This window comes from Aspergillus costaricaensis (assembly GCF_003184835.1).
Source record: "Aspergillus costaricaensis CBS 115574 unplaced genomic scaffold BO79scaffold_13, whole genome shotgun sequence".
NCBI classification, from domain to species: Eukaryota; Fungi; Ascomycota; class Eurotiomycetes; order Eurotiales; family Aspergillaceae; genus Aspergillus; species Aspergillus costaricensis.
The window spans coordinates 257,218-284,773 of record NW_020291813.1 but is presented as its reverse complement, the minus strand read 5'-3'; the positions used below and the strand labels follow the sequence as shown (position 1 = coordinate 284,773).

The 27,556-nt window shown below is 50.2% G+C and overlaps 8 protein-coding genes across 8 annotated transcripts; 6 read left to right on the top strand and 2 right to left on the bottom strand.

Moving 5' to 3' along the window:
* Nucleotides 1-589: 589 nt before the first annotated feature.
* Nucleotides 590-7,339, bottom strand: BO79DRAFT_227707 (uncharacterized protein; the record flags this gene model as incomplete). The annotated part of the gene is made up of 15 exons (XM_025683899.1): nucleotides 590-1,067; nucleotides 1,137-1,296; nucleotides 1,360-1,439; nucleotides 1,499-1,617; nucleotides 1,670-1,774; nucleotides 1,827-2,611; nucleotides 2,668-3,355; nucleotides 3,414-3,580; nucleotides 3,685-3,850; nucleotides 3,993-4,098; nucleotides 4,732-6,262; nucleotides 6,309-6,432; nucleotides 6,483-6,566; nucleotides 6,622-7,233; nucleotides 7,295-7,339. The coding sequence occupies 15 exons, from the start codon at nucleotides 7,337-7,339 to the stop codon at nucleotides 590-592; spliced, it is 5,250 nt and encodes a 1,749-aa protein (XP_025540332.1).
* An 869-nt stretch (nucleotides 7,340-8,208) lies between these two features.
* BO79DRAFT_193594 (putative mitochondrial carrier protein) lies at nucleotides 8,209-9,344 on the top strand (the record flags this gene model as incomplete). The annotated part of the gene is made up of 4 exons (XM_025680988.1): nucleotides 8,209-8,434; nucleotides 8,491-8,830; nucleotides 8,914-9,244; nucleotides 9,300-9,344. The coding sequence occupies exons 1-4, from the start codon at nucleotides 8,263-8,265 to the stop codon at nucleotides 9,342-9,344; spliced, it is 888 nt and encodes a 295-aa protein (XP_025540331.1). The 5' UTR covers nucleotides 8,209-8,262.
* Nucleotides 9,345-9,849: 505 nt separating this feature from the next.
* On the bottom strand, nucleotides 9,850-11,269 carry BO79DRAFT_227705 (putative C2H2 finger domain protein; the record flags this gene model as incomplete). Its single annotated transcript, XM_025683898.1, has 5 exons — nucleotides 9,850-9,970; nucleotides 10,059-10,236; nucleotides 10,371-10,470; nucleotides 10,510-10,732; nucleotides 11,217-11,269. 5 exons carry the CDS (start codon nucleotides 11,267-11,269, stop codon nucleotides 9,850-9,852), a joined length of 675 nt encoding a protein of 224 aa, XP_025540330.1.
* A 240-nt stretch (nucleotides 11,270-11,509) lies between these two features.
* On the top strand, nucleotides 11,510-14,992 carry acoA (aconitate hydratase ACO1). The gene is made up of 5 exons (XM_025677911.1): nucleotides 11,510-12,058; nucleotides 12,149-12,168; nucleotides 12,271-12,869; nucleotides 12,928-14,273; nucleotides 14,336-14,992. Exons 1-5 carry the CDS (start codon nucleotides 11,981-11,983, stop codon nucleotides 14,594-14,596), a joined length of 2,304 nt encoding a protein of 767 aa, XP_025540329.1. The 5' UTR covers nucleotides 11,510-11,980; the 3' UTR covers nucleotides 14,597-14,992.
* Nucleotides 14,993-15,223: 231 nt separating this feature from the next.
* Nucleotides 15,224-16,877, top strand: BO79DRAFT_193587 (putative metallo-beta-lactamase domain protein). The gene is made up of 6 exons (XM_025680987.1): nucleotides 15,224-15,396; nucleotides 15,461-15,537; nucleotides 15,646-15,770; nucleotides 15,837-15,849; nucleotides 15,913-16,272; nucleotides 16,327-16,877. The coding sequence occupies exons 3-6, from the start codon at nucleotides 15,687-15,689 to the stop codon at nucleotides 16,743-16,745; spliced, it is 876 nt and encodes a 291-aa protein (XP_025540328.1). The 5' UTR covers nucleotides 15,224-15,396; nucleotides 15,461-15,537; nucleotides 15,646-15,686; the 3' UTR covers nucleotides 16,746-16,877.
* A 1,940-nt stretch (nucleotides 16,878-18,817) lies between these two features.
* On the top strand, nucleotides 18,818-21,162 carry BO79DRAFT_10908 (glycosyltransferase family 20 protein). The gene is made up of 5 exons (XM_025677910.1): nucleotides 18,818-19,538; nucleotides 19,645-20,017; nucleotides 20,083-20,453; nucleotides 20,505-20,844; nucleotides 20,897-21,162. Exons 1-5 carry the CDS (start codon nucleotides 19,232-19,234, stop codon nucleotides 21,057-21,059), a joined length of 1,554 nt encoding a protein of 517 aa, XP_025540327.1. The 5' UTR covers nucleotides 18,818-19,231; the 3' UTR covers nucleotides 21,060-21,162.
* Nucleotides 21,163-21,633: 471 nt separating this feature from the next.
* On the top strand, nucleotides 21,634-22,752 carry BO79DRAFT_208742 (uS17 family ribosomal protein). Its single transcript, XM_025682456.1, has one exon. It carries the CDS (start codon nucleotides 21,881-21,883, stop codon nucleotides 22,574-22,576), a length of 696 nt encoding a protein of 231 aa, XP_025540326.1. The 5' UTR covers nucleotides 21,634-21,880; the 3' UTR covers nucleotides 22,577-22,752.
* A 1,107-nt stretch (nucleotides 22,753-23,859) lies between these two features.
* Nucleotides 23,860-27,146, top strand: BO79DRAFT_10885 (putative spindle pole body component). The gene is made up of 5 exons (XM_025677908.1): nucleotides 23,860-23,942; nucleotides 24,105-24,182; nucleotides 24,283-24,491; nucleotides 24,562-26,950; nucleotides 27,023-27,146. Exons 2-5 carry the CDS (start codon nucleotides 24,126-24,128, stop codon nucleotides 27,059-27,061), a joined length of 2,694 nt encoding a protein of 897 aa, XP_025540325.1. The 5' UTR covers nucleotides 23,860-23,942; nucleotides 24,105-24,125; the 3' UTR covers nucleotides 27,062-27,146.
* Nucleotides 27,147-27,556: the final 410 nt, after the last annotated feature.

Below are 27,556 nucleotides of genomic sequence, written 5' to 3'. Positions count from 1 at the left end.
TAGAGTTGGCGGGATAGAGCTTTGTGCTGCCATTTTGTGCACTTCACATACCCCTCAAGCCCATTAGCGAGTCGTTCTGTGACTTGACTTGTTGGTGTATCCTTTCTTCACACCCTTTTTCGCCAATTCGAGGCCATACGCCTCACTGTACATAGGCTTTTACATTCCAATCAAGAGATATGACGATCACCAGCATGGCCCCCACCCAGGTAGATGCTTACATTCTGAGATGCTTGGGTATAATAGGACAATCGTCAGGCCAACACGCAGATCTACAGCCTTGCGTCGGCCCCTTTGCTCTACTACCTTAGCGTAAATCCTTAGAGCGACTTTCTTACTCGGTCTATAGAAGTAGCAAGAGACACTACTAACACCACGACCTATGTATATGCCTTACTATCATCATTTTTCTCTCCCGTAATGATAGTATCATCACACCTCAACTAGCAACTAGATAGCTAACCCCATTCTCATTCCTAGCAATGTATGCATGATACGCTATAACGCGAAAACGCAACACACCACTCCCTCCACTCCTATACTATACTATAACCCCTAAATATAACCATAACTATAACTAAACCCACAATCACCTCTTCGACTTCCTGCCCCCAATCCCCAACCTCCCCAGATTCGACAAACTAGATTTATGTCTATGCGCACCGCCCAGAATGCCTCCCGGCGAGGATTTACCCGCACCCCCTTCGTTCGTTCCCCGACCACCACTACCACCTTCATTCCCCGCACCTCCGGTATTCCCTCCTCCGGCTAATCCCCGCGGAGTATCAGGTAAAGCGGAGACCCGATCTCTGGTGCTACCGCCGCCGCGGACCTGATCGCTTGCGTTATTGTTATTGTTGTTATTGTTGCTGGAGGATGAGGGACCGTCTGCATCGAAGGGACGCTGCGAGGCGCGTTGAGACCGGCGGGCTTTCTCTTGCACGGTCTTGAATTTGTCGAGGAGCTCGACCCATCGGATTGGGGGGTCGTCGCGTTTTAGTCGGCTGTTGGTGGAGCGGTCGTACGTGGAGGTGGAGGAGGTGGTGGATGAGGAGGAGAGGGTGGTTCTTTGGGGTTGGGGTGTTAGTTGGTGGTTGGTGCAGATGAGTGAATGGGGTAAGGGGAAATGGACTTACTGTCGGGGGCCGGTGTGGATGAGGCCGATGCTGCTGACGCTGTTGAGGCGGTTTTTGAGCGCTGCGAAGGCGGAGCTCTGGGGGAGGAGCATGAGGACGCCGTAGAGGCATTTGTAGAGGTAGGGGTATCGTTCTGGTTCGAGGAGCTGGAGGCGGAGGTCTGGGGGTGGGGTTAGTTGGTGTGAGGTGTTTTGGGACTGCTGGAGGTGGTAAGGGGACTTACAAGTGAAGACAGGTGATTCGAGGAGTTGGACTAGCTTGTCTATTTGGATTAACATGTTCACTGTCATTTCGAGCTCGGCGCTATGATGGTAGGTTAGTGGTGCGATGCTGGGTTAGCCGGGGAGTGAGGCATGTCTTACAAGACTTGGAGGAGGTTGTATGCTTGTTCGTAGGCTTGCGCGAGTAGACAGAGGGAGAAAGTAGAGACGGCATTGTGGCACCACGACCGGAACAGCGCTACAAAAAACATCTGTCCATCCTGTGGAGACTGTAAGCTTTGGTAAACACTCGGCCTGTGAAGGAGTCGTTACCTTAGCGTCAAGATTCCTTAAGCGCTTTCTCAGTTCCGAGAGTTCAGGGGCGGTTATCAGGTTGTTGTTCAAATTCTGAACCATAATACTGGCGAACTCGATATCCTTCACGGTGTGAGTTGCTACATTCAATAGACGGTGTAGTCGTGGGTCTCACCTCTTCCTTCTCGAGACAATCTGCCAGCGTTCGATAAATACGCTCTGGACTAAGATTCATGCACAGTTGTCGGATAATCAGATTCCCCCGTACCTCGAGCAGGTGTCTGTCCGTGGAGAAAAGCTGCAGGAGATTCACCATGAAAGACTTGAAGTAACTGTCCTCGCTGTTTCTGGAAATCTGTGACAGAAGCTGGAGATCTTTGGTGACGACGGCTTCGGCCGGATCGGACAGTGTTTTCAGAAGAGCAGGAAAGGTGCCATCATTGAATGCGATTACCTTCTTGGGCGCCTTTCGGTGCAACATGATAAGCCAGGAAAGCGCGGCTACTCTAGTGGCTTCGTTTTCGTTCAGGAACTGTAGGGTAAGGGAGTTCACGGCAGCAGCATAATCGAGGTCGGCGGGTGGTAATGGTGTTGACATGCTGCTTCGAGGGGTTTGTTCGACTGATGCCTCTGGCTGAGACAATTGCTTCTTGGATTCACTTGATGGCGTCTCGGGAGGCTTGCTAACCGGCGTAGACGACCTTCGCTCCGTGTTTTCTTTGCTGGTGCTTTTCAATGCCGCTTGCCGACTTTCATCTACAGTATCTTCGGACAGCGTGACAATATACTCCATCAAAGACGTGTTGACCCGGTTGGCGGCCTGCCGCACTTGATCCGAACCACTGGACATTGCTGGGAGCACTTGAGTGAGGAGACGAGGAACGAAAGGGAGAATGTCTTCTGGGCTGATTTCGAAGAAGTTGTCGATCCAGCGCAGCGCAGTTAACTGCATCTCCTCCACTAATGACTAGTGATAAGTATCGAACCATTGCAACTGAGCATCATGCCTTGCTTACCGAATGATGTATCGACGAAGCCGACGAGAATGTCTAATATCTTAGCATAGTCAATCTGGACATCTTGTCCGGGAATCCAGTCCCCATCCACGTGCAAGCCTTCCTCATCGGTAACTGACCCTGCCTCAGAGTCCTCTATGGCGTTGTCAGTCACTTCAGACTCGACAGCTACAGTCTGGTCGGTAGTCGTCGCAACGCTCATACTATCGCTGGTAGTGGACTGCCTGATATCGCTGCCTTGACCTTTCCGGCTTTCTTCGATACCCTTCTTAAGTCGCGCTATTCTCTTGATCTCCGACAGGAACCTATCCAGAAGCGCTTGGGTAGCGACGTTGACATCTCTGTTCGGATCGCCCAGAAACTTTATCAAACCCCCTAGAAATTCCGGCAAATACGATATCAACTCCAGATCGGGGATTGTATCCAACAGAGTCAGCCATGATACCAGGAATGTGCGGGTAAACGCGCTGATGACGTGGATTCGCTCTTTGAGCAAAGGTATGAATTTGGGTAGCGAAAAGGCGGTAGGAAGTTCAGCATCGTCCAAGCCTTCAGGATCTGTCGCTTCCTTTTCGCTAAGCTGTAAGACGGAGATATGAGAGGCTGCGGATTCCGATACGATATCTTTGACGAGTCTGTCGAGGAGTTCTGCGCCGTTTTTGACCGAAAGCTCCGAATCAGAAGCTAGCTGGCGGTGTGTAAGCTGTTAGGCCAGAACAGTAAGGACATAGGACCAAACCCCTTACCTTGCTCAATGCATCGAATATTTCATTGAAGAAGAGTAGCACCTCGCCTTTCGCAACTTTGGCAATGTTGTACATGCTCTCGCAAGCATAATACCTGACTCGCGCATCTTGGTCGGAAAAGCAAGCAAGCACCGGCGGTACGATTTCCTTCAGATAAGGAGCAACCCCTTCCTAGCAACCTTGAACTCAGCCCCTGCAAAATCCATTCAGTATATCCCGGTGCAACTCACGGATCCTAATGCTATGGAAGCCGCAGCAAGTCCGATTAAACCGCCGTTCCTCGCGTGAGGTTGGTGGACCGCATAGGCGTAGTCATGGCAGAGTTGGTCGACAATCTTCTGGATCTCCTCGTGTTCACCCCTAAAAGCAGCATCGCGGACGACCTTCTCGAGTCTGGTAATAAACCCATGTGTATTAGCCACCCGCCATATTATTGTCTGACATATGTCGCCTTATCGATAATGCATACTCCAGGGCCCCCTGTTTCCTCCGGTCGTAGAGCTTATCATTCAGCGAGCGCTGAATTGAGTGATCCATCTCTCAAACAAACATGGATATGGACGACTGAGTCACAAGCACCGGGGTTGTTGATTTAGATAAGTGGTTTTCATGGCGTGAAGGCGATGTCTGACTAGGCTGGGCGGTGAGGCGACGACGGTCTCGACTCTCTCGTGTTCGCAAAGACCTGTAGCTATTCCCGAGCCATCGGCTATTAATGGTAAGTCTTTCAGGGTAAACAAAACAGATGCAGGCTCTTTCTGATCAGAAAACACCCGTCAGATGCTCTAGTCTCGTCGCTAGGCGGTTGCTGGGCTGTCAAGGTGGGGAGGACTCACAACAAGATGCGTTGGCAAACGTGGATGGCTGTCTTAGCGGACGCGAAGTGACGTAGTGTCAGCAGCGAATCGACGCTTTGTCGGCTTTCCCGCCCGACCGTTTTGCATTGTTCATCCCTATAGTGTAACTAATTACCATGCCCCCTTGCACCGCAGATTATTCTGTCATTCTACAAAGGAAGACTTCCCCCTTCATGCAATGCACTACTATAGACGTACAGTAAGGGATATTTTTGGAATAAAAAAAAGGCCATAGTTATCGACATTGTGAGGTCTAGAACGCCACTGTATCATGTCTTCTAGTTCATGTTTATACAAACGCTCAGCAAAAAGCATACACCTATCCTCGTTTAACCAAATGTATCGTAAAAGAATAACGCTTCCCAAAGCAAAGCAGATTGCACACAAAGTCAAGGACGCTCCAAAGAAATACAGGTCATGACAATATTCAACAGGTAAGCTGCCATCAATGGCTGATATACTGAAAAACGGCAGAGACATCACGCTCTCCTGTCTCTTGACGAATCAGCAAGTCTTGGATCTTGCTGAGAGCCCCATGCTCTCCGTCATTGACAAAATGATTCCAAGTACTAGTGTCACCGTACAACATGGCTGGCGCCTTGATGTATTGTGTTCCCTCCGGTCGGCATCGCTTGCATTTGAACGTGTCATGCGTATCGCTCCGCGTTTCCGGTTTGAATTGAAAGAGCTCTCGGAGGGATTCCAACGAGAAGTGCCGTTCGACATCCTCGGCCGAATCCACGACGCACGAAGAAAGTGACTGTTTATGAGACTGACGCTGGAAGATCTTCTCCTCAATTGATCCAGTCGCGATGAAACGGTAGACAAAACAGTCCTTCTTCTGGCCATCACGCCACACTCGTGCCAAAGCTTGCTGATCGGCAGCTGGATTCCAATCGGGATCAAAAAGAACAAGGCGGTTTGCACCTATTAGGTTCAGGCCGCAGCCACCAGCCTTACTGCTCAACAGGAAGACAAACTCTTCCCCGTCGGGGTTATTGAACTTATCGACCAGCTTCTGTCGTTTCCCAACCGTCATGGTTCCGTCTAGTCTCAAGGAGCCGTATCCCCGGGTTCTGCACAGCTTCTCAAACAGGTCGAGGGTCTGGGTGTAGTTGCTAATCAAAACAATCTTGTCATTAGTATCCTGGCGAATGCGCGCTAGCATTCGATCCAAGACCATCATCTTTCCTGAATACCAAGACTTGATATCTCTATCACGCCCTCGTGCTTCCGGTGGGACATAGTCCTCCGGGAAGGTGTACTCGCAACCCGGAAGGTCATTAGAGAGATTAAGGAGGTCCGGGTGGTTGCAAAGTTTCTTTAGAAGGCCGATTGCCTTCAAGGGCTGACTTCCCTTTCCGCGGAGTAAGCTTTTGATTTCGGCACTCTGAATGAAATGCTTATAGAGGCCCAGTTGGAATTCGGACATGTTGCAGAAAACAACATGTTCGTACTTGACGGGCAAGTACTTTGACAAAATGTCGTTCGTGCGTCGTATGATAAACTTGTTTACGATGCTAGAGAGTTCTGCAAGACGCTCATCACCCTTCTTGAGGTCTTCTTCGGTTCCTGCGGCATCTCTTCCTCTGAGAATAGGCAACTCAAACCTTTTCCGGAACTCATTCTGCGACCCCAGTAGATTAGGGTTCGCAAAATGGAGAAGAGCAAAGTATTCCGAGAGATCGTTCTGAATGGGAGTGCCGGACAAGATTACTCGACGCTGTACATTCAGGCCATTGAGCGCTGTCCATGTCAAACTCTCCTTGTTCTTCAGTCGATGTCCTTCGTCACAAAGAAGTAGGCCGATGGGACTGTCCCTCAGTGTATCGACGTATAACCGGAGTGTTTCATATGATATAATGAGTACTGGTCTGACAATAGACCGACCCGAAGCAATGGCCCATTGTTTCATCTGACTGATGAGCTCCGTCTTCGAGGCTTTACCGTCGACCGCAAATGGTGTGATGGCATCCTTGCCCAACCATTTCACTGCAACTGTTAGCAGATGTGTGATCCAGTAGCGAAGCCAACTCACCAAGTTCATTGGCCCAATTTCCGACCAAACTTGACGGGCAAGCGATGATGCACTTCTGTATGGTTGTTACTCCCGCTTCCGGGGACTGCTTGAGTAGAGTCCACATCAATGAGATACATTGAAGCTATCAGCACCATTAGTCTTCTGTTCCGTGTCACGGGATGTTCAGCTCACCGTCTTGCCCAGACCCATCCCATCTGCCATGATGCAACCATTCGCATTCTTGTCAACCATGCCAGTTGTACAACGATAAAGAAACTTTTGTCGGAGCATTAGTACATAGCAACAGAGCCTGTGCGGAGCGAATGCTAACCTTGACACCCTCAACTTGGTGGGGTCGTAGCACTTTCGCCAGTCGTGGATCTATAACAACCGGGACCTTCGGTCGCCCTTCAGTCTTCTTCTTGAGCCCAAGAATATCTGCCAAGCTCTTGTGTACCAATGGCTCATCCAATTTTGGCTTCTGCTCCTCTGAATCGGCCGTGTTCTCTTCCTTCGATTCTGGCTCATTGACATCATCGACTGTAGGATCATATAGCACTATAGCAAACTCCCCGCTCGGATCATGCAATGGCTTCACAACAAATGTAGCGCCTTGCCTCATACCAAGCGTAGGCGCTGGCCTAGAGCTGTTATAGGCATCAGATGACTTATTGATTAGAGGAATCTTAAATCTTTGTCTGAAAGTCATCTCCTTGTCCTTGACCTTGAAGCTAGGGAACCTGTTCGCATCTCTTGTTGCCAGCGCTAAGCGGTCCTCGTTTGTATAAGGCTTGACGCTATCGTCGTCCACCGTGCCATCGGCCCCTGCATAGTTCACCTTCCTACGCTTCCTCGCTGGCTTGTCTGACGCCCTTGTAGCCGTTGCTAGACCTGGACATTTGAAGGGTTTCGATAGACGGTCGACGCTGTTCGTGGAGCTGGCCTGCAGCGGCTTGGACGGTGTGCCTGCACCATCTTGGTTTACGACTGGCCGTGGCCGGTACCTGAATACGTAAGCTTGTGCTGCGCGATAAATTCGAGGAAGTCATTATTGATCTTACATTAGCACTTCTCTATCAAATACTCGTGGCTGGCTAGGATCGTGTCAGTTGGCGGTTGTGGTTGTCAATATTGACCGGCCGAACTCGACGCGTGTTTGCCACTGCCTAGCGCGTCGCCCGCATCTTGTTGGCAACACCAAAGTATCACGCTGTCACGTGATTGTTCATGGCAATAGTATGGAGTAGCCCGGCTCATAGAGGTATCTCGCTAGGCAAATCCACTTTGAGCCAAGTCCTTTGATGAAATATATTAGTTAGTACTTGAGTAATTCTTAGATCACACTATATCCGGATTTCGGCTTATTCAACAGCATGTGTACGTGCCATGGCCTTAAACACAACGTCCGGTTAGCGAAGCGGCACTTGAATGATGCATCCAAGGAAATGGAACCTTCAAGCATTCTCTACATAAACCTAGCTCGACTAAAAACGATTGATTATATAGAGGACATACTAGTACTACTGCCAGGGATGTTCGGCCACTTCTGGAGTTTTGCCCAGATAGCATTTACAATACATGCTGCTGCATGATCTGCATAATATATATAGTCTTGGCATGAACCTCTGCAGCCCTACTGCATGACACACACATTTCTTTTTCCGTACTAGTAGCACTCATCTCAAGATAGTACTGTATTCTGTCTAAAGCACCTGAAAATGCAGTTTGCTCAGCATCAAAAAAGCACAATGCTATTGGACCTGCAAGCAAGAGTAGGAGGCCGGATGGATGGAAAGTTTCTACTATAGCCCTTTCAGTATAGCGTCCGGTTCGCCTTCTTGAGGTGGGACCGTTTAGTCAATGGAACCTCAGCCCGTCGAATGATAATAAGCAGGTTGTTCCTACCATAGTCACAATGCTCATTATCACCATTTGCTGCTGAATCGTTCATTCAGCACTGGCCCCTCGGCCCATGTCTTCCGATTTCTGGGCTGGCTACCTTAGCGGTGCCATTGGAATCATCATCGGCAATCCCCTCGATGTCATCAAAGTGCGGTTGCAGGCAGGACGCACTCCAGATATCGCCGCATCAACCACACCCCAGCAATTGAATCGCTTTGATAGCGCTACTTCCCTGGTTCGAGGTTTGCAAATATTCCGATGATGTAAATTACGCGTCTAGTATTAACCGTTTCATCAGGCGCCGCTGCCCCAATCCTCGGATATGGGGCCCTCAATGCACTACTCTTTGTGGCTTATAACCGATCACTGAAATTCCTGGATAGTTCAATCATTGACCCTACAAACCCACAAGGTGTCTCCTTGGGCAAGGTCTGGCTTGCCGGTGCTGCAGGTGGGGTGGCCAGCTGGACTGTGTCATCTCCGACGGAGTTCATCAAATGTAGGGCCCAGCTTGACTCACGCCCCGGGGTGTCGTCATGGACGGTTGCGAAAGACATTGTCCGAACACGCGGCTGGACGGGCCTTTATTTCGGAGGAGGGGTCACTTGTGCGAGAGATGCAATTGGCTATGGGTTTTAGTATGTGAATCCTTTCCCCGGATCTTCCCCCGCGATTTCATTGAGGCTCTTCACAGAATATTGACATACATCCTTCTTTGCAGCTTTTGGTCTTATGAATACTGCAAGCGGCTTACGGCCTCTAATGACGATGATGCGACCATGGCTGCTACGAAAGTCTTATTATGCGGTGGCATTGCTGGGATTGTTACCTGGGCCTCTGTCTTCCCTCTAGATGTGATCAAGACAAGACTGCAGGCGAGAACGATTGAATTGTCCCCTGAACATCGCCCCTTGATGCAGCCTTCAGCTAAGCCATGCACCGCAAGCTCCATCCAGATTGCCAAAGAAGCGTATCTCAATGAAGGACTCAAAGCCTTCTATCGCGGCCTAGGAGTTTGTAGTGTGAGAGCCTTCATAGTCAATGCTGTTCAGGTATGTCAACCCGGGTTTGAAATAGTGTAACGCATTGCTAACGATCCATTCCAAGTGGGCGACATACGAGTGGCTGATGAAGTATTTACAAAATCCATAAACGTACAATGCAACAATGCCCAAGCATCTACAAACTACGTACGGAGTTCTCCGCAAGGATACGCGCATCTCAATATTGAAGTGCTGTGTATTATTGCAGCTCGTAAATTAAATTCGTCCTAAAGGAGCCGTGTCTGATAAAGTGGGGCCAAGCTAGATGGGGGCTCCGAGAAACGGCAGTTTTAATGGTTTTACCGCAGAACGAAACCGGCGTATCCGGGAACTTTCCACCCCCACTGGCGGTTTTCGGCGCATGTGGTTTCACGTGTTATCCAGCGATTTTGGCCCATCGCTGATTGGGTGATTCTTTCGTCGACATGCAGCCAGTAATATCGTCCGTGAAACAACGACGTCAAAACGGCGTAGATGCGCGAAAAATTTTTTCAAGCCCATTGAGAGTAGATATGTTGCCAGCAGAGCTCTTGCCGATGCTCTTGGGGCTATCCTGCATCGCAGTGACAGTCGAGAGAGCACTGCGATAGGCAATTTCACTCCATGGCGAGAATCTAATCCTCCATAATGACCATCTCGGTGGTCTCTTGCGACCTCACACCATTGTCTGTACCCAAGCCGACGGCAGCCTCAGCAGCCTTCTGTGTGTGTGCCTCTTCGCGCAAGATGCGGAGTCTAATAACAGGCGCATAGGTCAGCATTTATGTGTCCAAAAAGTATTTGCGACCGAGGCCGCGACATCGTAGATATGTTGGCCACACACCTTCTCTTGTGGTTCTTGCCCTTCGTATGGGCGGCCATATTATGCTCGCTCTCAAACCATTTGGAGCACTCGACGCAATAATGCTTTCCTAGGCCAGGAAGGTCCTCTTCGTCTTTCGTAGCTTTGTATAGTTCAAGGTGTCTCGCGGACGCGATATCAGCCCGGACCTGATCATAATCTCTATTGATTTTATCAGATCATTAGCAGTGTATTCAGCTTTACGCAGCCCTTCCAATTTGGACCCTCATAATAGTGATCATTCAGAAATTAGCCTACATACCTGGTCCTGCGCTTCGTCTTAATTTTCCTAACAGCTCCCATTTTGATAGACTGCGGCCCAAAAAAAGAACTGCCTGATGGATTTGCTAGTGAGCTGTCGCAAAGTGTTTTTCCACCGATATACGGAATGAAACTAAGACTTTAGGCGGTGCAAGAGCGGGTCGCTTATCACCAAAATTCCGCCTTTGTGTGCGAAAGAAGAATTTCCTGAAACATGTTGCTCATTATTGGTCAAAATCAGCTGGGTCTTGGCGGCGGGCCGCGGGATTCCCATCGGTAGGCCTCGGCTCTGACTCGGCTCTGTCAGCGCTTTTGGTCGCTTCCGTACGGCCATTTCCCCGGTGTCTCGTAATTTATGACGTTGCCATGTTCCGGCACGTTGCTCCGGAAAGCATCTCGTCCAGTTGCGATCCAGGTGAAATAATACGCTAACTGCCACCATGTCTCCTAAGCAACCCAACTCATTCAAGCGGTCTGGCATTACTTACGAGGTTGGGCGCGTAGAATCCGTCATATTATCTCATTCTCATTGATGTAAATTTTCCAAATAATTTTTTTGACCTGTGTTTGCAAGTCTTGATGAAGCTTTTAAGCTAGGATGTAGTAGAAGTGAGTGACGTCGATGATGTTCCCCCAGGATGAATGGATGTAATACAGGGCACATGATTGGACTATGTGCCTCACATGCCCTGTGCACGCCGCCGCACAGGCTGGTCGGAATTACAAGGTATGAACACAGCAGTAGTGAAGTTAGGTTTTACCTAGGTAAGACACTAGTTCGTGGCAGTCCATGGGGGAGAATGCATGGGGGAGATAATAATACCCAGTAGATCAAACTGTGCTTTTTGAGGGTCAGCTGAAAGGAGCAAAACCACTGACAGTGAGGCCTTTTCGAATCCAAAGGCAACCTTACGTTGACCGGCTAAAGCCATTATGGGTCCTTCTTAGTTTTTTTCATTTACGGAGTGGTCAGAAAGGAGGGAGCGAGGTCTGCAGGCCAAATGGAAATTACAGGTGTATCCGTATCCATACGGTAAGAAAGGGGTCCCACGGATGGTCCAGCCACCTTCCTTCTCTCCGGTCGCATGCAACGCTTGCGTAAAGGTCGGTACTGTCAGGAGCGGTTACGGGTCCTCTTCTCCGGTTCAGTAAATCGCTCTCGGTGGTGGAAACAAGAATTCTTTCCCACTCAAGCTTCCTTTTTATCTACTCCATTTTCCCTTTCTTCCTTTATCCCTTTCCTTTCCTCTTCTTTTCCCACTCCACCCCATCTTTTGCTGCTTCCTCTCGTCGAAGCTAGCTTTTGCTGTTGTTTGGATTGGCTCTCCTGTGTTGCGGCCCTGCCCACCTCATAGAGAGCTTCCACCATGATTACCACAAGGCTTGCGCGCATGGGTGCGCTGGTAAGTCCATTCCAGACACGTTGTCCCCCGTCTGGCGAAGAAGTCATGGCATTCTGTCCAGGAATGAAATGCATCTAGCTGGGCGTCTGTGTAGCTCAATGGATACTAATCAGATCTGCTCTCTAGGCCCCTAAGTCCCGCCTTGTAAGCGTTTACCCGCAATCCAGTTCAAGCTCGCATCACCAAATTACAGCGGAAGTGCGATGGTTCGATGAATAGAAATACTAATCAAATGTGCAGATGCTCGGGGCTCGGGGTATGGCCACCGTCACCGACTCTCCCCTCGACAAGAAGGTCGAGATGACCAACCTGGAGAAGGTGAGTGAAACTTTCCATTACGTCTCGGCTGGCTTCGGGTAGCGCGGGCGCCAGATTTGGGAATATGATCCGCTAACAATGCCTGTGTAGGGTAACTACATCAACTACAAGTATGATAGCACTCTTGATTCTTCGGATAATCGGGCGCAATCTCTCAATCGCGTCTTCTCAGGCCAATGAGCTGTAAGCTAACATGACTACCACTTCTATAGGAAGATGTCCGAGAACCTCGACATCGTTCGTCGTCGTCTGAGCCGTCCTCTCACATACGCCGAGAAGGTTCTGTACTCTCACCTTGACGACCCCCACGGACAGGAGATTGAGCGTGGCAGCTCCTACCTCAAGCTTCGCCCCGACCGTGTCGCTTGCCAGGATGCCACTGCCCAGATGGCTATCCTCCAGTTCATGTCCGCTGGCATGCCCTCCGTCGCTACTCCCACTACCGTCCACTGTGACCACTTGATTGAGGCCCAGGTCGGTGGCGACAAGGATCTTGCTCGTGCCAACGACATCAACAAGGAAGTCTACGACTTCCTTGCCTCCGCTACTGCCAAGTACAACATCGGTTTCTGGAAGCCCGGTTCCGGTATCATCCACCAGATCGTTCTGGAGAACTACGCTTTCCCCGGTGGTCTGATGATCGGTACCGACTCTCACACCCCTAACGCTGGTGGTCTCGCCACTGCTGCCATTGGTGTTGGTGGTGCTGATGCCGTCGACGTTATGGCCGGTCTCCCTTGGGAGCTGAAGGCCCCTAAGGTCATCGGTGTTAAGCTCACCGGCCAGATGTCTGGCTGGACTACTCCTAAGGGTAAGTTGATTTCTAATGTGTCTTGCACAATCGGACGAGCGTTAACAGTAAAATTTAGATATCATCCTCAAGGTTGCTGGTCTCCTCACCGTCAAGGGTGGTACTGGCGCTATCATCGAGTACCACGGACCTGGTGTCAACTCCCTGTCCTGCACTGGTATGGCCACCATCTGTAACATGGGTGCTGAGATTGGTGCCACCACCTCCATGTTCCCCTTCAACGACCGCATGTACGACTACCTGAAGGCCACCAAGCGTCAGCACATTGGTAACTTCTCCCGCGAGTACGCCAAGGAGCTCCGCGAGGATGAGGGTGCTGAGTACGACCAGCTGATCGAGATCAACCTGTCTGAGCTCGAGCCCCACGTTAACGGTCCCTTCACTCCTGACTTGGCCACCCCCATCTCCAAGTTCAAGGAGGCCGTTGATGCCAACAAGTGGCCCGAGGAGCTGAAGGTCGGTCTTATCGGCTCTTGCACCAACTCCTCCTACGAGGACATGTCCCGTGCCGCCTCCATTGCTCAGGACGCCCTTGACCACGGTCTCAAGTCCAAGTCTCTCTTCACCGTCACCCCCGGTTCCGAGCAGATCCGCGCTACCATTGAGCGCGATGGTCAGCTCAAAACCCTCGAGGAGTACGGTGGTGTCATCCTTGCCAACGCCTGCGGTCCTTGCATTGGACAGTGGGATCGTAAGGACGTCAAGAAGGGTGAGCCCAACTCTATCATCTCCTCCTACAACCGTAACTTCACCGGTCGTAACGATGCCAACCCCGCCACCCACGCTTTCGTCGCCTCTCCCGACCTTGTCGTCGCCATGACCGTTGCCGGTACCCTCAAGTTCAACCCTCTCACCGACAAGCTGAAGGACAAGGACGGCAAGGAGTTCTTGCTCAAGCCTCCCACCGGTGAGGGTCTCCCTGCTCAGGGCTACGACCCCGGCCGTGACACCTACCAGGCTCCTCCCACCAACCGCGACGGCGTCAACGTCGCTGTCTCTCCTTCCAGTGACCGTCTCCAGATCCTTGCTGGTTTCGAGAAGTGGGATGGCAAGGATGCCACTGACATCCCTATCCTGATCAAGTGCCAGGGCAAGACTACCACCGATCACATCTCCATGGCTGGCCCGTGGTTGAAGTACCGTGGTCACCTTGACAACATCTCCAACAACATGCTGATCGGTGCCATCAACGCCGAGAACGGTGAGGCCAACAAGGTCAAGAACGCCTTCACCGGCGAGTACGATGCTGTCCCCGCCACTGCCCGTGACTACAAGGCCCGTGGCATCAAGTGGGTTGTCATCGGTGACTGGAACTACGGTGAGGGTTCTTCCCGTGAGCACGCCGCTCTGGAGCCCCGCCACCTTGGTGGTCTTGCCATCATCACCCGCTCCTTCGCTCGTATCGTAAGTGCTATCCATTCTTTACTATCACAAAAATCTGAACGCGAACTAACATCTTCCTTTAGCACGAGACCAACCTGAAGAAGCAGGGTATGCTTCCTCTTACCTTCTCCGACCCCGCCGACTACGACAAGATCAAGCCCGAGGACAAGGTCGACCTCCTCTGCACTGAGCTCGAGGTTGGCAAGCCCGTCACTCTGCGTGTCCACCCCAAGGACGGTGCCTCCTTCGACGTCAAGCTCAGCCACACCTTCAACGAGTCCCAGATTGAGTGGTTCCGCGATGGTTCCGCCCTCAACACCATGGCCCGCAAGGCTGATAACTAAATGAAATGGCGATTGCCAACATGCATGACATGGGCCTCATAAGCCCGTCTGTATATTATGATCGCTGTTTTTCTGTTTGTTGCGAAAAGATATGATACCTGAAAGATCTGCTTGCGGGGTTTGGTTATCCTACCCTCGCGCCATGGCAGTCTGCTCTGATGCCAAACAACTGCATTGGACGCGAAAGCGGCTGCCTATGGTACCTCTATGATGGGAATATCCGGCGTCGTCTTTCGAAAAATTTAACGATTTGTTTCTGTTGCCGCTCTGGGCCTGTTTTCTTTTGTACCCCTGTGATTTTCCGGTGGACTACATGGATATATCTTTGTTTTTGTTTTATATCATACACTGTATGTTAGGGCTTGCGTGCATACCACATTTCCTTCTGTTCCAAGATGGATCTTGCCCGTAGACGATGTAATCAGTTTGCTGTAGCACTCCCGGTGAGCAGAACGGTCACTACACCTCCAATGGCGTATTCGGACATAAATATGTTACAATTTGCCCGATTTTGCGACTTGCTGCAAATCGGCCTGACTTCATTGGTGCTGACATAACTAAGTTCCCTTCTCAGCCGAGGCCTACACGGCTGTTCACCCCGCCTCGGAAACGTGACTATGATAGTATAGCCGATCCATCATGATAAGGAGTGTTCAGATAGAGTAGACTCATAGTATCTGCTCCTCTCTGCTCACAATCTCTCAGCTGCATCCAAGATTGAAAGAATATCACTGTCGGCCTCTTTCTTCTCTGGATACCCCACGTGACTGAGTACAGCTGACCCACTGGCCTAATTGCTCGTGAGTCTCTAATGATTTTCTATTCTTACTCTGATCATCCTGCTGAGTACTAAATCCTATATAGAAGGCTACGATATTGACCGCCAATAGTACATACTTCAAGTGATTGCTCGGTTGCCTCTGTGGTAGGTGAAAATACTTGTAAGTATGCCTATATCCTGCGCAATTTCTAGAGTCAATGCTTGCTCCTGGACCCAACCAAAGTATCCGACGTAGCGCAGATGGCTAATGCGAGTTGGTGACTGGCAGTCGCAGATCAATCGCACTGAAGTGTGGTATATGCTGGAGACATGGCTACCCAGCTAGTCTCTCTGGCGGAGGTGGAGAGGCTCAGCGCCTCGGTCGTACGGATATTGGGGGGCAATCCCGGCAAGGTGAGTCAATGTTGAGATAACACGCCGGTCTTGATGGACATAGAAACTAATATACCTTTCTTATAGTTCACTCTGCAAGGTTTGTTCTCTCACACACACTTTTAGCGGTACAGGCGTGTCATCCTAACCGAATTTCCAACAGGCACGAATACGTATCTAATCGGGCGAGGTCGCCAACGCATCCTTATTGACACCGGTCAGGGTGAACCCTCCTGGGCAGCCCGGCTCAAGACTCTTTTGGCAGAAGAGAATGCAACTGTGCATCAGGCACTCCTCACGCATTGGCATCCAGACCATGTTAAAGGCGTTCCTGACCTCTTAGCATTATGTCCAGACGCTATCATCTACAAGAATGATCCAGACCTCGGCCAGGAGAGCATTGAAGACGGTCAGATCTTCAGTGTTGAAGGTGCAACACTACGAGCATACCATACCCCGGGTCATACGGTTGACCATATGATGTTTGTCCTTGAGGAAGAAGATTCTGTCTTTACGGGCGATCGTGAGTATCATGGCAATTTCTACTTCCTGCCTCATGGCTAACTGCGCTTGTCAGATGTCTTGGGCCATGGCACGAGTGTCTTTGAGGACCTCTCGTCCTATATCTCTAGCCTAAAGCGAATGCAGAACCGGGTTTCGGGTCGCGGCTATCCTGGCCACGGAGCTGTTATCGAGAATGCGACAGCAAAGATCACAGAGTACATCAAGCACCGCCAACAGCGAGAGGATGAAGTGGTTCGCGTTCTCCGATATAATCACCTCGATGTCGCAGATGGGGAAACATCTCCGGAGCGTAAACGGTCCTGGACCCCACTGGAACTAGTCAAGGTGATTTACAAAGATGTGCCGGAAAGCCTTCACCTGCCTGCTTCTAATGGAGTGTTGCTTGTTCTGAAGAAATTAGAGGACGAAGGCCGGGTAAGCCGAGATGCTGATGGGCGATGGGTTCTGGAAACTGGACGATCTGCGCTTTGAGATATTACGAGAAGGGCTGGGTTGTTAAGTTATTATCATAGTAGATATATTAGTAGATCTTTGTTTCGGGATTATATGGCAAATGTTATTAGGGATCCGATGGTAGCCGCTCTCGATGTAAGAAGATGCCTGTGACCGCCATGCAATGCGTGCATATTCACCTAATCATAAACATATGATGTTATTCCTGTCATTCACAACCATCATCCCTTACATGCCTCTAATACTACACAGTATAGATATATTGTGCCCATCAACGAGAAGAACATAGATCGTCACATCATTATACTATCGAAGCTTTTAACAAATTCGCTCCCCCTTCCTTCGGCGTTAATAACCTTGTCAACTGGCGGTCTGATTCCATCGCATCAGTCTTACCACACAACAAGAATGACACCGAATGTAGCAAGAGTATCGAGAACAGCTTGTCTCAGATTAACCAAGACAGAAGCAACAAACAAACATAAATAGGCTAGTTATGATGCCATATAGTTCCCATGGAGGAACGGAATGGAGCCTCTGTAAATAGTAGTGATTGGTTGAGACCGACTTCATTATGACTTATCGAGACTCTAGTTATCGTCCAGTTAACCTTGGGGAGCAGCGAGATCCGAGTACCAGGTAGAGAGAGATAATGGGTGGGAAATGTGTTTCCTGGTTATGTCCCCACATCAGAACTTGAGCTACCAAGACTACTTACTGACTTGCATCCTGCGCACTGATCTTATCTGACAAAGAAGTTCCCTCGCGAATTAAGTCAAACATACGATTTTTGCTTGTAAGTCTATGCGCCGAGTGTGCCATGGAATGCCATTAGGTAAAAATTGATCAACTGAAGTGCATAGCAGTTATCTCACCACCAGACAGTATTTTGTCAGACCTTTTGTCTACACTAAGGAATGTGGCTGTTATCATAAGACGTAGTGAGTTTCAGAAGCATCAAGATATACAGAGTCAATGAATCCATTAATGTTGGGATCAAAGTAGTATAGAGAGTCCAGACCCGTCCATAACAGCGGGGTATTTGATTTTACCACCCGATCGAAAGCGCCTCTCGGGCAGCAAGAAGGGAAGAAAGGTTAACAAGAAGGGAGATAGAGTGAGTGAGTAAGTGAGTGAAATCCTGCAATGCTCGTGTTTGTTCGTACCTTTGCGGGGATCAACATTCATCAAAAGTATGCAGATGACTTGCTTTTCTCCCCACGCCGCCACCCAGCATGTTACTTTGTAGATGGAGTAGTCAGGTTGGATTCTATACTACTGATCAGGGTTAAAGATAGTAGCCTTTATTACTGCTGGGGTGACATTACAATGTTGAACCGTCATCAGGCCATTTGATCTGGGTAGGACCTGAAACGAGGAAGTAGTACCTCAGTAAGTAACTCATAATAGATTTCCCTTGTTGAGGGGAAACTGGAAGTGTTGGCATCATCCAAAGCCAAGGACGAGTGTGAGTGGCTGGCCAGATTCCCGCATCCATTGCGACCGCTGGTCATCTCTGACTTCATCGCCCACTTTCGTCGGAACTACTACTCTTGTCCCCTTGTTCCCTTCCCCCCCAATATTCTTTCCCCTAACTCATCTTTCCACCACACCTCTTTTTTTTTCTTCCCCCCACTTCTCGTCATCTCTTTCCTGTGAAAGCGATAGGCTGTAAAGGAGAGTCCCTCAAAAAAATATTTAAAAGGAGACAAAAATAAAAAGAAGGGAGTCACAAGCAACCTGTCAGAGTGTGTTGCTGTGATCGATAATCATTTTTTCTAACCTACACTTGCAACATTCCGGAATAACAAAACTGACTCTTGCTTGCTCGCTGGCCCACTCCGTCTTCCTTCTCACTGCTTTTTCCCTGTCGATGAACTTGCTAGTGAGGAGCTCTAGGTGGACTCCCGGCACTACTGCTCTTGGTTCTTCTTCGGCCCAAACCTGGGTCACTTGGTCCGCGCGCCGGTCTCTAAAGTGAGGTCACTCCCTCAATTCTTCCCCGCCGCCTTAAAGCTGCTTCCCAGCATCAGGAAGCACCAAGCACCAGTTTCTTGGCTTCAAGGCATTCCAGGTCGCCATCCGTGACCTTCCTTTTCCTCCTCTTCTTTTTTCTTAAATCTTAAACTTAACCTTCACTCAATCCCTCTTTGTCATCCCCTTAGCTCTCTTGCTCGGTGCCTGGGTTCACTCGGCTTCATTCAATTGGTGAACAGTGGTCCTAGACTGACTACCACCCGGCTTTTTCCTTCTTCCTGGTTCTTCACTGAAGACCAACAAGGCCCAATAATTATAATCCGATAACTACCGTCTCTGCAGCTTACGACCTCAGAGCCCCGCCTCCGTCTACTCTTATTCCTCGTCCCTGGCGTCTTCTTTGATAAGCCAGTCTCGCCCTTTGTCCTCAATTCAGACCCTCATTGGTCGCTTACTCGGTCTAACTAGTACATTTGTACATACTTACATCTGACTATCTGCGTCGGTGCCCCGCCAATTCCGACAGCATGCCTTCCCTTGAGAACCCCAACTTCCAGAGTGAGGCTCGGTTGCTCCTCGTCTCCAATCGGCTCCCAATCACCATCAAGCGATCGGATGATGGTCGCTATGACTTCTCCATGTCCTCCGGTGGCCTGGTCAGCGGATTGAGTGGCCTGTCCAAGTCCACGACCTTCCAATGGTACGGCTGGCCCGGTTTGGAGGTCCCGGAGGAGGAGATTCCCGTCGTGAAGCAACGTCTGAAGCAGGAGTATAACGCTGTGCCAGTGTTCATTGATGACGAGCTGGCAGATCGTCACTACAACGGCTTCTCTAGTTAGTATTATCAACCTACTTATTATACTGAGGATCTGTGATGGTTGCTCCCTCATTGATCCCGGCTGAAGGCGCTTGCTTGCTGACAGATGCCCACTGCTTACAGACTCTATTCTCTGGCCCCTCTTCCATTACCATCCCGGTGAGATTACCTTTGACGAGTCCGCCTGGGAGGCATACAAGGAGGCCAACCGCCTCTTCGCCAAAGCGGTTGCGAAGGAAGTTCAAGATGGCGACTTGATCTGGGTGCATGATTATCACTTGATGCTCCTTCCCGAGATGCTGCGCGAGGAGATCGGCCATAGCAAGGAAAATGTCAAGATTGGCTTCTTCCTCCACACGCCCTTCCCTAGCAGCGAGATCTACAGAATTCTCCCAGTGCGGAACGAGTTGTTGCTCGGTGTTCTGCATTGCGACCTGATCGGGTTCCATACCTACGACTACACTAGGCACTTCTTGAGTGCTTGCTCGCGACTCTTGTATGTACTGGATTGACTACATCCTCTTCAAAGGCAATGGAGGTGCTAATATCACGGATACCTAGGGGCTTAACAACTACACCTAATGGGATTGAGTTCCAGGGCAAGATCATTGCCTGCGGTGCCTTCCCTATCGGCATCGACCCGGAGAAGTTTGAAGAGGGGTTGAAGAAGGAGAAGGTCCAGAAACGCATTGCGATGCTGGAACAAAAATTCCAGGGCGTGAAACTCATGGTGGGTGTGGACCGCTTGGATTACATCAAGGGTGTCCCCCAAAAATTGCATGCCCTTGAGGTGTTCCTTAGCGATCATCCGGAGTGGGTTGGCAAGGTTGTCCTGGTTCAGGTTGCTGTTCCTAGTCGACAAGATGTGGAAGAATACCAGAACTTGAGAGCTGTTGTTAATGAGTTGGTGGGCCGGATTAACGGCAAATTTGGTAGGTTTCGCGTTGCCTTTGAAAGAGACCCTATCGCTGACGGATGATCAGGCACCGTTGAATTCATGCCTATCCACTTCCTGCACAAGTCTGTCAACTTTGACGAGCTAATTGCTCTGTACGCGGTTTCCGACGCCTGCATTGTTTCGTCGACCCGCGACGGAATGAACCTCGTTGCCTATGAGTACATCGCCACACAGAAGAAGCGTCATGGTGTCTTGGTGCTTTCCGAGTTCGCGGGTGCCGCTCAGAGCCTGAACGGCAGTATCATTATCAACCCCTGGAACACCGAAGAGCTGGCGGGTGCTTATCAGGAAGCGGTAACCATGAGCGACGAGCAGAGGGCCCTCAACTTCTCCAAGCTCGACAAATATGTCAATAAATATACAAGGTTCGATCATACTTGAGATGACGAGGAGCTTTGACACTGACCATGTTTCTAGTGCTTTCTGGGGCCAGTCCTTCGTGACCGAACTGACTCGCATCTCGGAGCATTCGGCGGAGAAGTTCCATGCTAAGAAGGCTTCTTTCAGCGACAACAACTCCGAGAACGGAGAACGTTCTAACGGTGTAGATACCCCGGACCAGGAGCAAGTGGCACAGTGAGCTTGGTGCCCCCGCTTTGTATGATTGTTTACGGCCGAGGATCCATTGAATATGGCGATGCGTGAATGATTGATTTAAGACGTCTATTTTACTGGTATATGAGCACAAGGCGTGGCGAAGGACTTCTTCCTACAGTTTTACATCTCGGTTTCGCGTATGGAATATTACAAGAGTGAACACTGTGTTCTGGCCTTGATTCCAGGGTATGGTTGGGCAACAGACATCGGAGCGTTTGGTTTTTTCTGTGTATATGGGAGCATATCGCGATCCCTCGGCCATTGGTCCATCTCTACTCTACAATATGCGTTGGGCGTCGGTGTTATTAGGATTTCAGTGGCATAAAATAGTGGGCGGTCCATTTCATGTTACATATAAACACATAGTTACACACCAAATATTGCATTCATTAATGACCATCATTTACTTGTTATGCTTAGAGGTTTGCATTTGTGCAGACACCCTACGGAGGATGCGTGGAGAATGGGATGCAAAATATGCAAACATGCCCGAGATTTCAGAAATTCTCGGCGAACTCGTCCGCGGCCGCGATGCTCCTCCGGCCTGGACAGCAAGCCTCGCAGCAAGCCCCATCGTGCTCAACAGGGTCAATCGCCAATTGATTGCTATCTCGCTGAGCGGATAGACTCTCAACTTTTTCTCGGAGGATTCCAAAGGCCGATAATTCCTGTCGTACCCCGTGCCCGGCACCGCCGCAACGTCTACAAAAACTCCCGTCCAAGCGGATTGACCTGGCCGTGCTTCCTCCCCAGCACCATCTCTACAACCAAAGGAGCATTCGATCCTTCATACACACCACCACAATGCGTCCCGCCAATTTCCTCCGGGCTCTTCAGCCCCTGCGCTCCTCCATGATGCGCTCCACCACCACCACTTCCTCCACAACAGCGCCCTCTCTATACCAGACCACCCTGCGCTCCCTCACGACCACCGTCCCCCGACTCAACGAGCAACAGCAACAACAACCACAACAACAAGAAGCCGACCTATCTTCTTCCACTACTACTACTACTACTACTACCACCACCGCCGTCCCCCCCTCCCTCCGCAGCTACCCCTACAAGACCAAGACCGGCACTGTCGTCTCCGTCGGCCGCATGGACCGCACCGTACGCGTCAGCCACCGCCACACCATCTGGGACGCACACATCCAGAAGCCCTACCCCAAGATAACGAACTACCTGGTGTCGGATCCGCGGAACTCGCTGCGCGAGGGCGACGTCATTGAGTTCTCGTCCGGTTACCCGAAGAGCCGGAACGTGCGCCACGTTGTGGAGAGAATCATTGCGCCGTTTGGATCTGCTATTGAGGATAGACCGGCTGTTTTGACTCGTGAGGAGAGGGATGCTGAGCGTGCGGCTAAGAGGGCTGCTAAGTGGGAGCGTAGAGAGGCGAGGAGGGCCGAGGCTGGTGTGTCTGAGAGTGAGGGGAAGGGTGGGGAGCATGTTGGGAGGATTAGGAGGTTGGTGCTTGAGAGGACTGGGGGAGTTGAGGTTTAGGATGTGTTTGATTGAGTGAGTGGATTTGATTGAGGATTGGATGATGAAGAGGGGGGGGTAAGAGATGAGAGGTTAGATAGATGGGTTGGTTTGGTGGTTGTTGTTGTTGTGGGGTTGGTTTCCTTTTATCTCTTATCTGTTCCAATATGTTGTATGTAAACATTGTGTGTCTGTATATTACTAGCTATTTACTTTTTTCATGGCATATTGTGCTTTTGTTGGACTGGCTGTGGGGTTGGTTGGTTGTGTGTAGATGTGTAGCTGGGCTGGATATCACTAGGGTCTGAGGGCATATATCAAATGTGCAATCCTGTAGCAAGGCACTACTAACCTTTTGTGCATAGTATACATCTACTGCAATCATCTACCGGGGAATACACAGCACTGTTATTGGTAGTACGATATCTGGTAGTTCCCACTGCACGATTTACAGCGACATCCGACCTCAATTCGTCTAGACTACTGACTCATGCAACATACATGCAGGCAATTTAAGAGACATAAAACAATAGACCATAACATTTAATTCTATGATATAAAAGGAATAATCCAGGTGATATGCAGATACTGTTCTGGAGAACTATCACGTGACTGTTATTTTACTTGCGGGGTTGAGTATAGACTCGAATATACAATATTTTCAATGATATTCTACTATTTACTTTAATTAGAATTATAAGTATTTACAATATGTATATAATACTGTTATCCGGAACATGCCTGTCAAATTGACATAAAGTGACCTCACATCCACACAACAAATATATGCCGGGAGATGTACTCCCAAGTACTTCTACATCACAGGAGACATGAACCTCCACGAACAGTGAAACAACCAAAACCCCAAGATGGAAAGAACCAACATTCACCAAACTCAAACATACATAATATATAATCTATCTTTTCCATATATCTACAACCACATACCCTCCCAATATTTATATAAACCCCACCCAAATTTGTACCTGAACGGGCAGTCAGTACTCGAAAGTTGGTTCGCCGCCAAGCCAAGCCTTTTCCATTGGGTCGCGAAAGTCACCCCAGCGACTCTTGATCCGTTGTTTACTTTCCAGCTTCCCTTTTCTCTCTCCTCTCTCAACTTTCTTGTTGACTTCATCAATTTCTCCCCCCACTTCCGCCTCCATTAAACCTTTTTCTCTTTCCTCCCCCCTCCCCTGACGTCGCGCTCTCCTCCCCCCCATACTTTCACGAAAACTAGTTACCTTATTCATCCGGCGAACCTAACCCGAAGCAAAAGCCCCTCTCAATCAGAACCAACCTTTCTGTCAGTCAACTTTCCGCCGCCGCCGCCGCCCGTGCACGAGATCTGCGATCGGAATATACGCTACTACGAATAAACCCCAAGGTGTGTGTGCGTGTTTGTGTGTGTGCTTTATTCAAGTTGTTAGCGATAAGGGTCCGTTGCTATTTGGGGTTTCAAGTTATGAGCCACTTCAGTGATGGGACTGCTGCACGCTTGCGAATTAACCAAATCCAAGTTTGATTGTAACTGATTGCCATTTTACAGACTTATTTTTAGATATTCAAGATGGCCGAGGAGGAGGATTTCTCTTCCTTGCCATTGACGGATCGGTTCTCGCACAAGGTTAGTTTGTCGCTGCTTTGCTCCCGTTTCCCCCATGTTTTGGGTTCGCGGGGTTGTTGTTATATATCTGAATACTGACATGTCTGTGCTCTCGGATAAGAACTGGAAAGCCCGCAAGAATGGATATGAGGATGCGAAACAACAATTCGAGAAATCGCCTGATGAGTCGGATCCCGTTTTCACGCCATTCATACAAGATCCCGGCTTGTGGAAAGGGGCTGTGGCAGACTCCAATGTTGCGGCTCAACAAGAAGGTCTTGGATCTTATTGCGCATTCTTGAAATTCGGTGGTGTTCAGGCTTGTACAAGGTATGTTTCACGGAATATTGATGCTGTTTGACTGATTTATGGTGGTTGATGGCTAATATGTGAGATGAAGGACCCGAGCAACTACCGTATTCCCGATATGTGAAAAGGGTCTCCCATCCACGCGACCCGCTGCCAAAACGAATGCGATCGAAGCCCTGTTATTATGTGTTGAGCTGGATAAATCGGACCCCGTCATCGAAGAAATGCTTCCCGCTCTGTCACACAAAGTTCCCAAGGTTATTGCCGCTGCGCTGGCAGGATTGAGAGCAATTTATCACAACTTCGGTTGCAAGATTGTTGACCCCAAGCCTGTGTTGAAGGCCTTGCCAAAGGTTTTCGGCCATGCCGACAAGAACGTCCGTGCGGAAGCGCAGAACCTCACTGTGGAACTCTACCGCTGGCTGAAGGAAGCCATCAAACCGCTTTTCTGGAACGAACTCAAGCCCGTACAGCAACAGGATTTGGAGAAGCTGTTTGAAAATGTCAAGCAAGAGCCGGCGCCCAAGCAGGAGAGGTTCACGAGGGCACAGCAAGATGCCATGGCCGCAGCCAGCGCTGCGCCAGAGGGTGATGACGATGAGTTTGAAGGAGGCGAGGAATACCCGGCAGAGGAAGATGAAGGAGAGGTCGATGCTTTCGACCTAGCCGAGCCCGTTGATGTCTTCTCCAAGATCCCAGGTAACTTCCAGGAGCAGCTTTCTTCTTCGAAGTGGAAGGATAGGAAAGAGGCCTTGGACGCTCTGCACACTGTATTGAACGTTCCCCGGATCAAGGATGGACCGTTCGATGACGTTATTCGTATGTTGGCTAAATCCATGAAGGATGCAAACATCGCCGTTGTAACCGTTGCCGCCAACTGTATCGAACTTCTTGCCAAGGGAATTCGCAGTGGATTCGTCAAGTATCGGCCTACCATCATGTCACCCATGCTGGAGCGCTTGAAGGAAAAGAAGCAGAGTGTGGCGGATGCCCTGGGTCAAGCCTTGGATGCAGTATTCATCGCGACTAGCTTGTCAGAGTGCCTGGAGGAGATTCTCGAATTCCTCAAGCACAAGAACCCTCAAGTCAAACAGGAAACACTCAAGTTCTTGATCCGTTGCCTACGTACAACCAGAGATGTTCCGGCGAAACCGGAAGTCAAGTCGATAGCTGAGGCAGGCACGAAACTCCTTACTGAATCTACTGAGGTCAACCGTGCCGGAGGAGCTGAAGTTCTCGGTACCTTGATGAAGATCATGGGCGAGCGGGCGATGAACCCCTATCTGGACGGTCTCGACGACATCAGGAAGACCAAAATCAAGGAATTCTTCGAAACAGCGGAGGTCAAGGCAAAGGATAGACCTAAGCCGATCGTGGCACCGCCGAAACCTGCCCCTGGAAAGAAGGTCGTGGCGAAGAAGCCTGCACTGGGAGCCAAGAGGCCGGCTGCTGCCGCGCCTCCTGTCGAGGAACCCGTAGCTGCTCCGTCACCCAAGCCCGCAAGGTCCGTTCCTTCTAAGCTTGGAGGGCCCGCCAAACCTGGTGGTCTGCCGGCTCCTGGCGGTCTCAAGAAGAGGCTCGGTGGCCCCGGGGGAATTGCATCTCCGCAGCGGCGGGTTGTCTCTCCTCCCACGGAGGAGCAGCCGCCTGCACCGGCACCTCCCAAATTTGGTCTGGGAAGAGGACTTGCAGGCCGACCGATTGCGAAACCAGCGGCTCCCAGCGAGCCTGCGCCCGCTCCTGCAGCTCCTCAATTCAGCGGAATCTCGGCCCTGGAACGAGCTGAGTTGGATGAGCTACGTGCGGAGAAGGAGCGGTTCATGCGTATGGTTGAGGACCTGAGGTCTGAGAGGACCAAGCTGAACTCGCAAGTGATGGAGCTTCAAGACCAGAACGCGCAGCTAATTGAAGACCACACAAGGGATGTCCTGAGTATCAAGGCCAAGGAAACCCAACTGGTTCGCGCACGAAGCGATGCAGAGTCAGCGGAGCAGACTGTCCAAAAGCAGCAGCGGGAAATTGAGCGCCTGAAGCGTGAGCTCGCGAGAGCTCTTCGTGCTAGTGCCATTAGCCCTCCCAACACCCTACCGGAGAATATCGGTATGCCTATGTCCGAATCAGGCTCCGTATACCAAGAAGATGGCCGTGCACCGATGTCACGGGCTGGTCTCATGGGCTCGCGATTCGAGAGCTCACGGCCGCGCTCCTATGCTTCGGCTAGCCCGAGCGAGGAGAAGGAGAACAATGGCCTGGAATCCTCGGGACTCAGCGCTAGAGAGGCAGGGCTTGGTCGGCGCAAGCTCAGTCCTAGCTTGGGTACCGGCTACTCTGGCTTGGGAAGTCCGACTCGGTCATCAGGACTGGGCTCGGGCAGTGCTTCTGGCGAAGAACAACCCGCCAGGAGTGCCGAGCCAGCGGAGAGCTGGAAGAGAGCTGCGGAAGTAACCAGCCAACTCAAGGCAAGAATCGAACAAATGAAGGTATGGATCAACGATAACCTGGTTCCCTGATCTGTTCCTGGCGAAACATTTGCTGACTTAGAAGTGCAACAGGCAAGGCAAGGGCTTACACGACCACCCTCTCAACGCTGATGAATGAATGAATGACACGACTACTCTCCACCTCCTTTTACACCTACCAATTCCCCGGAAGTGTTCTTCATTCTCATTTCGCTGAGTTAGCTTCATTGTCTCTTTTTATCTTCTCATTGGGCGGGTCTTTCGGTCAATATCCTTCTTCCACTACCACCATCTATACACTCTAGTTCGGATTGCTTTTGCGGTTTATTACATTGGGGTGTGCGCGGACATTCTCTTGCCTGGACTGGGAAACAAATGGGTTCAAGGGGGGCATCTGGGTGCATTGATTTGATTTTGTGTTTTTTTTGTTTGTGTTTTGCTCCATACCATCATACCATACCATTGCCATACCTTGTTTTTGCTTGAGTGATTACATGACTTGATTGATGTATAGACAACCAAACCTTTCTGTACCATGTTTTAATGTGATGCTGTATTGTACGGGTCATGACTTGTTTGCTCTATCGGTATGGTTGGCTTGCACTGCATCGGCAGTTAATTTTGTGG

Coding starts and splice junctions, on each gene's coding strand:
- acoA (XM_025677911.1), top strand. CDS start 11,981: ATGCTCGGGGCTCGGGGTATGGCCACCGTCACCGACTCTCCCCTCGAC. Junction 12,059..12,148: donor AGATGACCAACCTGGAGAAG/GTGAGTGAAACT, acceptor ATGCCTGTGTAG/GGTAACTACATCAACTACAA. Junction 12,870..12,927: donor TGGCTGGACTACTCCTAAGG/GTAAGTTGATTT, acceptor AGTAAAATTTAG/ATATCATCCTCAAGGTTGCT.
- BO79DRAFT_193587 (XM_025680987.1), top strand. CDS start 15,687: ATGGCTACCCAGCTAGTCTCTCTGGCGGAGGTGGAGAGGCTCAGCGCC. Junction 16,273..16,326: donor TTCTGTCTTTACGGGCGATC/GTGAGTATCATG, acceptor TGCGCTTGTCAG/ATGTCTTGGGCCATGGCACG.
- BO79DRAFT_10908 (XM_025677910.1), top strand. CDS start 19,232: ATGCCTTCCCTTGAGAACCCCAACTTCCAGAGTGAGGCTCGGTTGCTC. Junction 20,018..20,082: donor AGTGCTTGCTCGCGACTCTT/GTATGTACTGGA, acceptor ACGGATACCTAG/GGGCTTAACAACTACACCTA. Junction 20,454..20,504: donor CCGGATTAACGGCAAATTTG/GTAGGTTTCGCG, acceptor ACGGATGATCAG/GCACCGTTGAATTCATGCCT.
- BO79DRAFT_208742 (XM_025682456.1), top strand. CDS start 21,881: ATGCGTCCCGCCAATTTCCTCCGGGCTCTTCAGCCCCTGCGCTCCTCC.
- BO79DRAFT_10885 (XM_025677908.1), top strand. CDS start 24,126: ATGGCCGAGGAGGAGGATTTCTCTTCCTTGCCATTGACGGATCGGTTC. Junction 24,492..24,561: donor GGTGTTCAGGCTTGTACAAG/GTATGTTTCACG, acceptor TGTGAGATGAAG/GACCCGAGCAACTACCGTAT. Junction 26,951..27,022: donor CAAGAATCGAACAAATGAAG/GTATGGATCAAC, acceptor GAAGTGCAACAG/GCAAGGCAAGGGCTTACACG.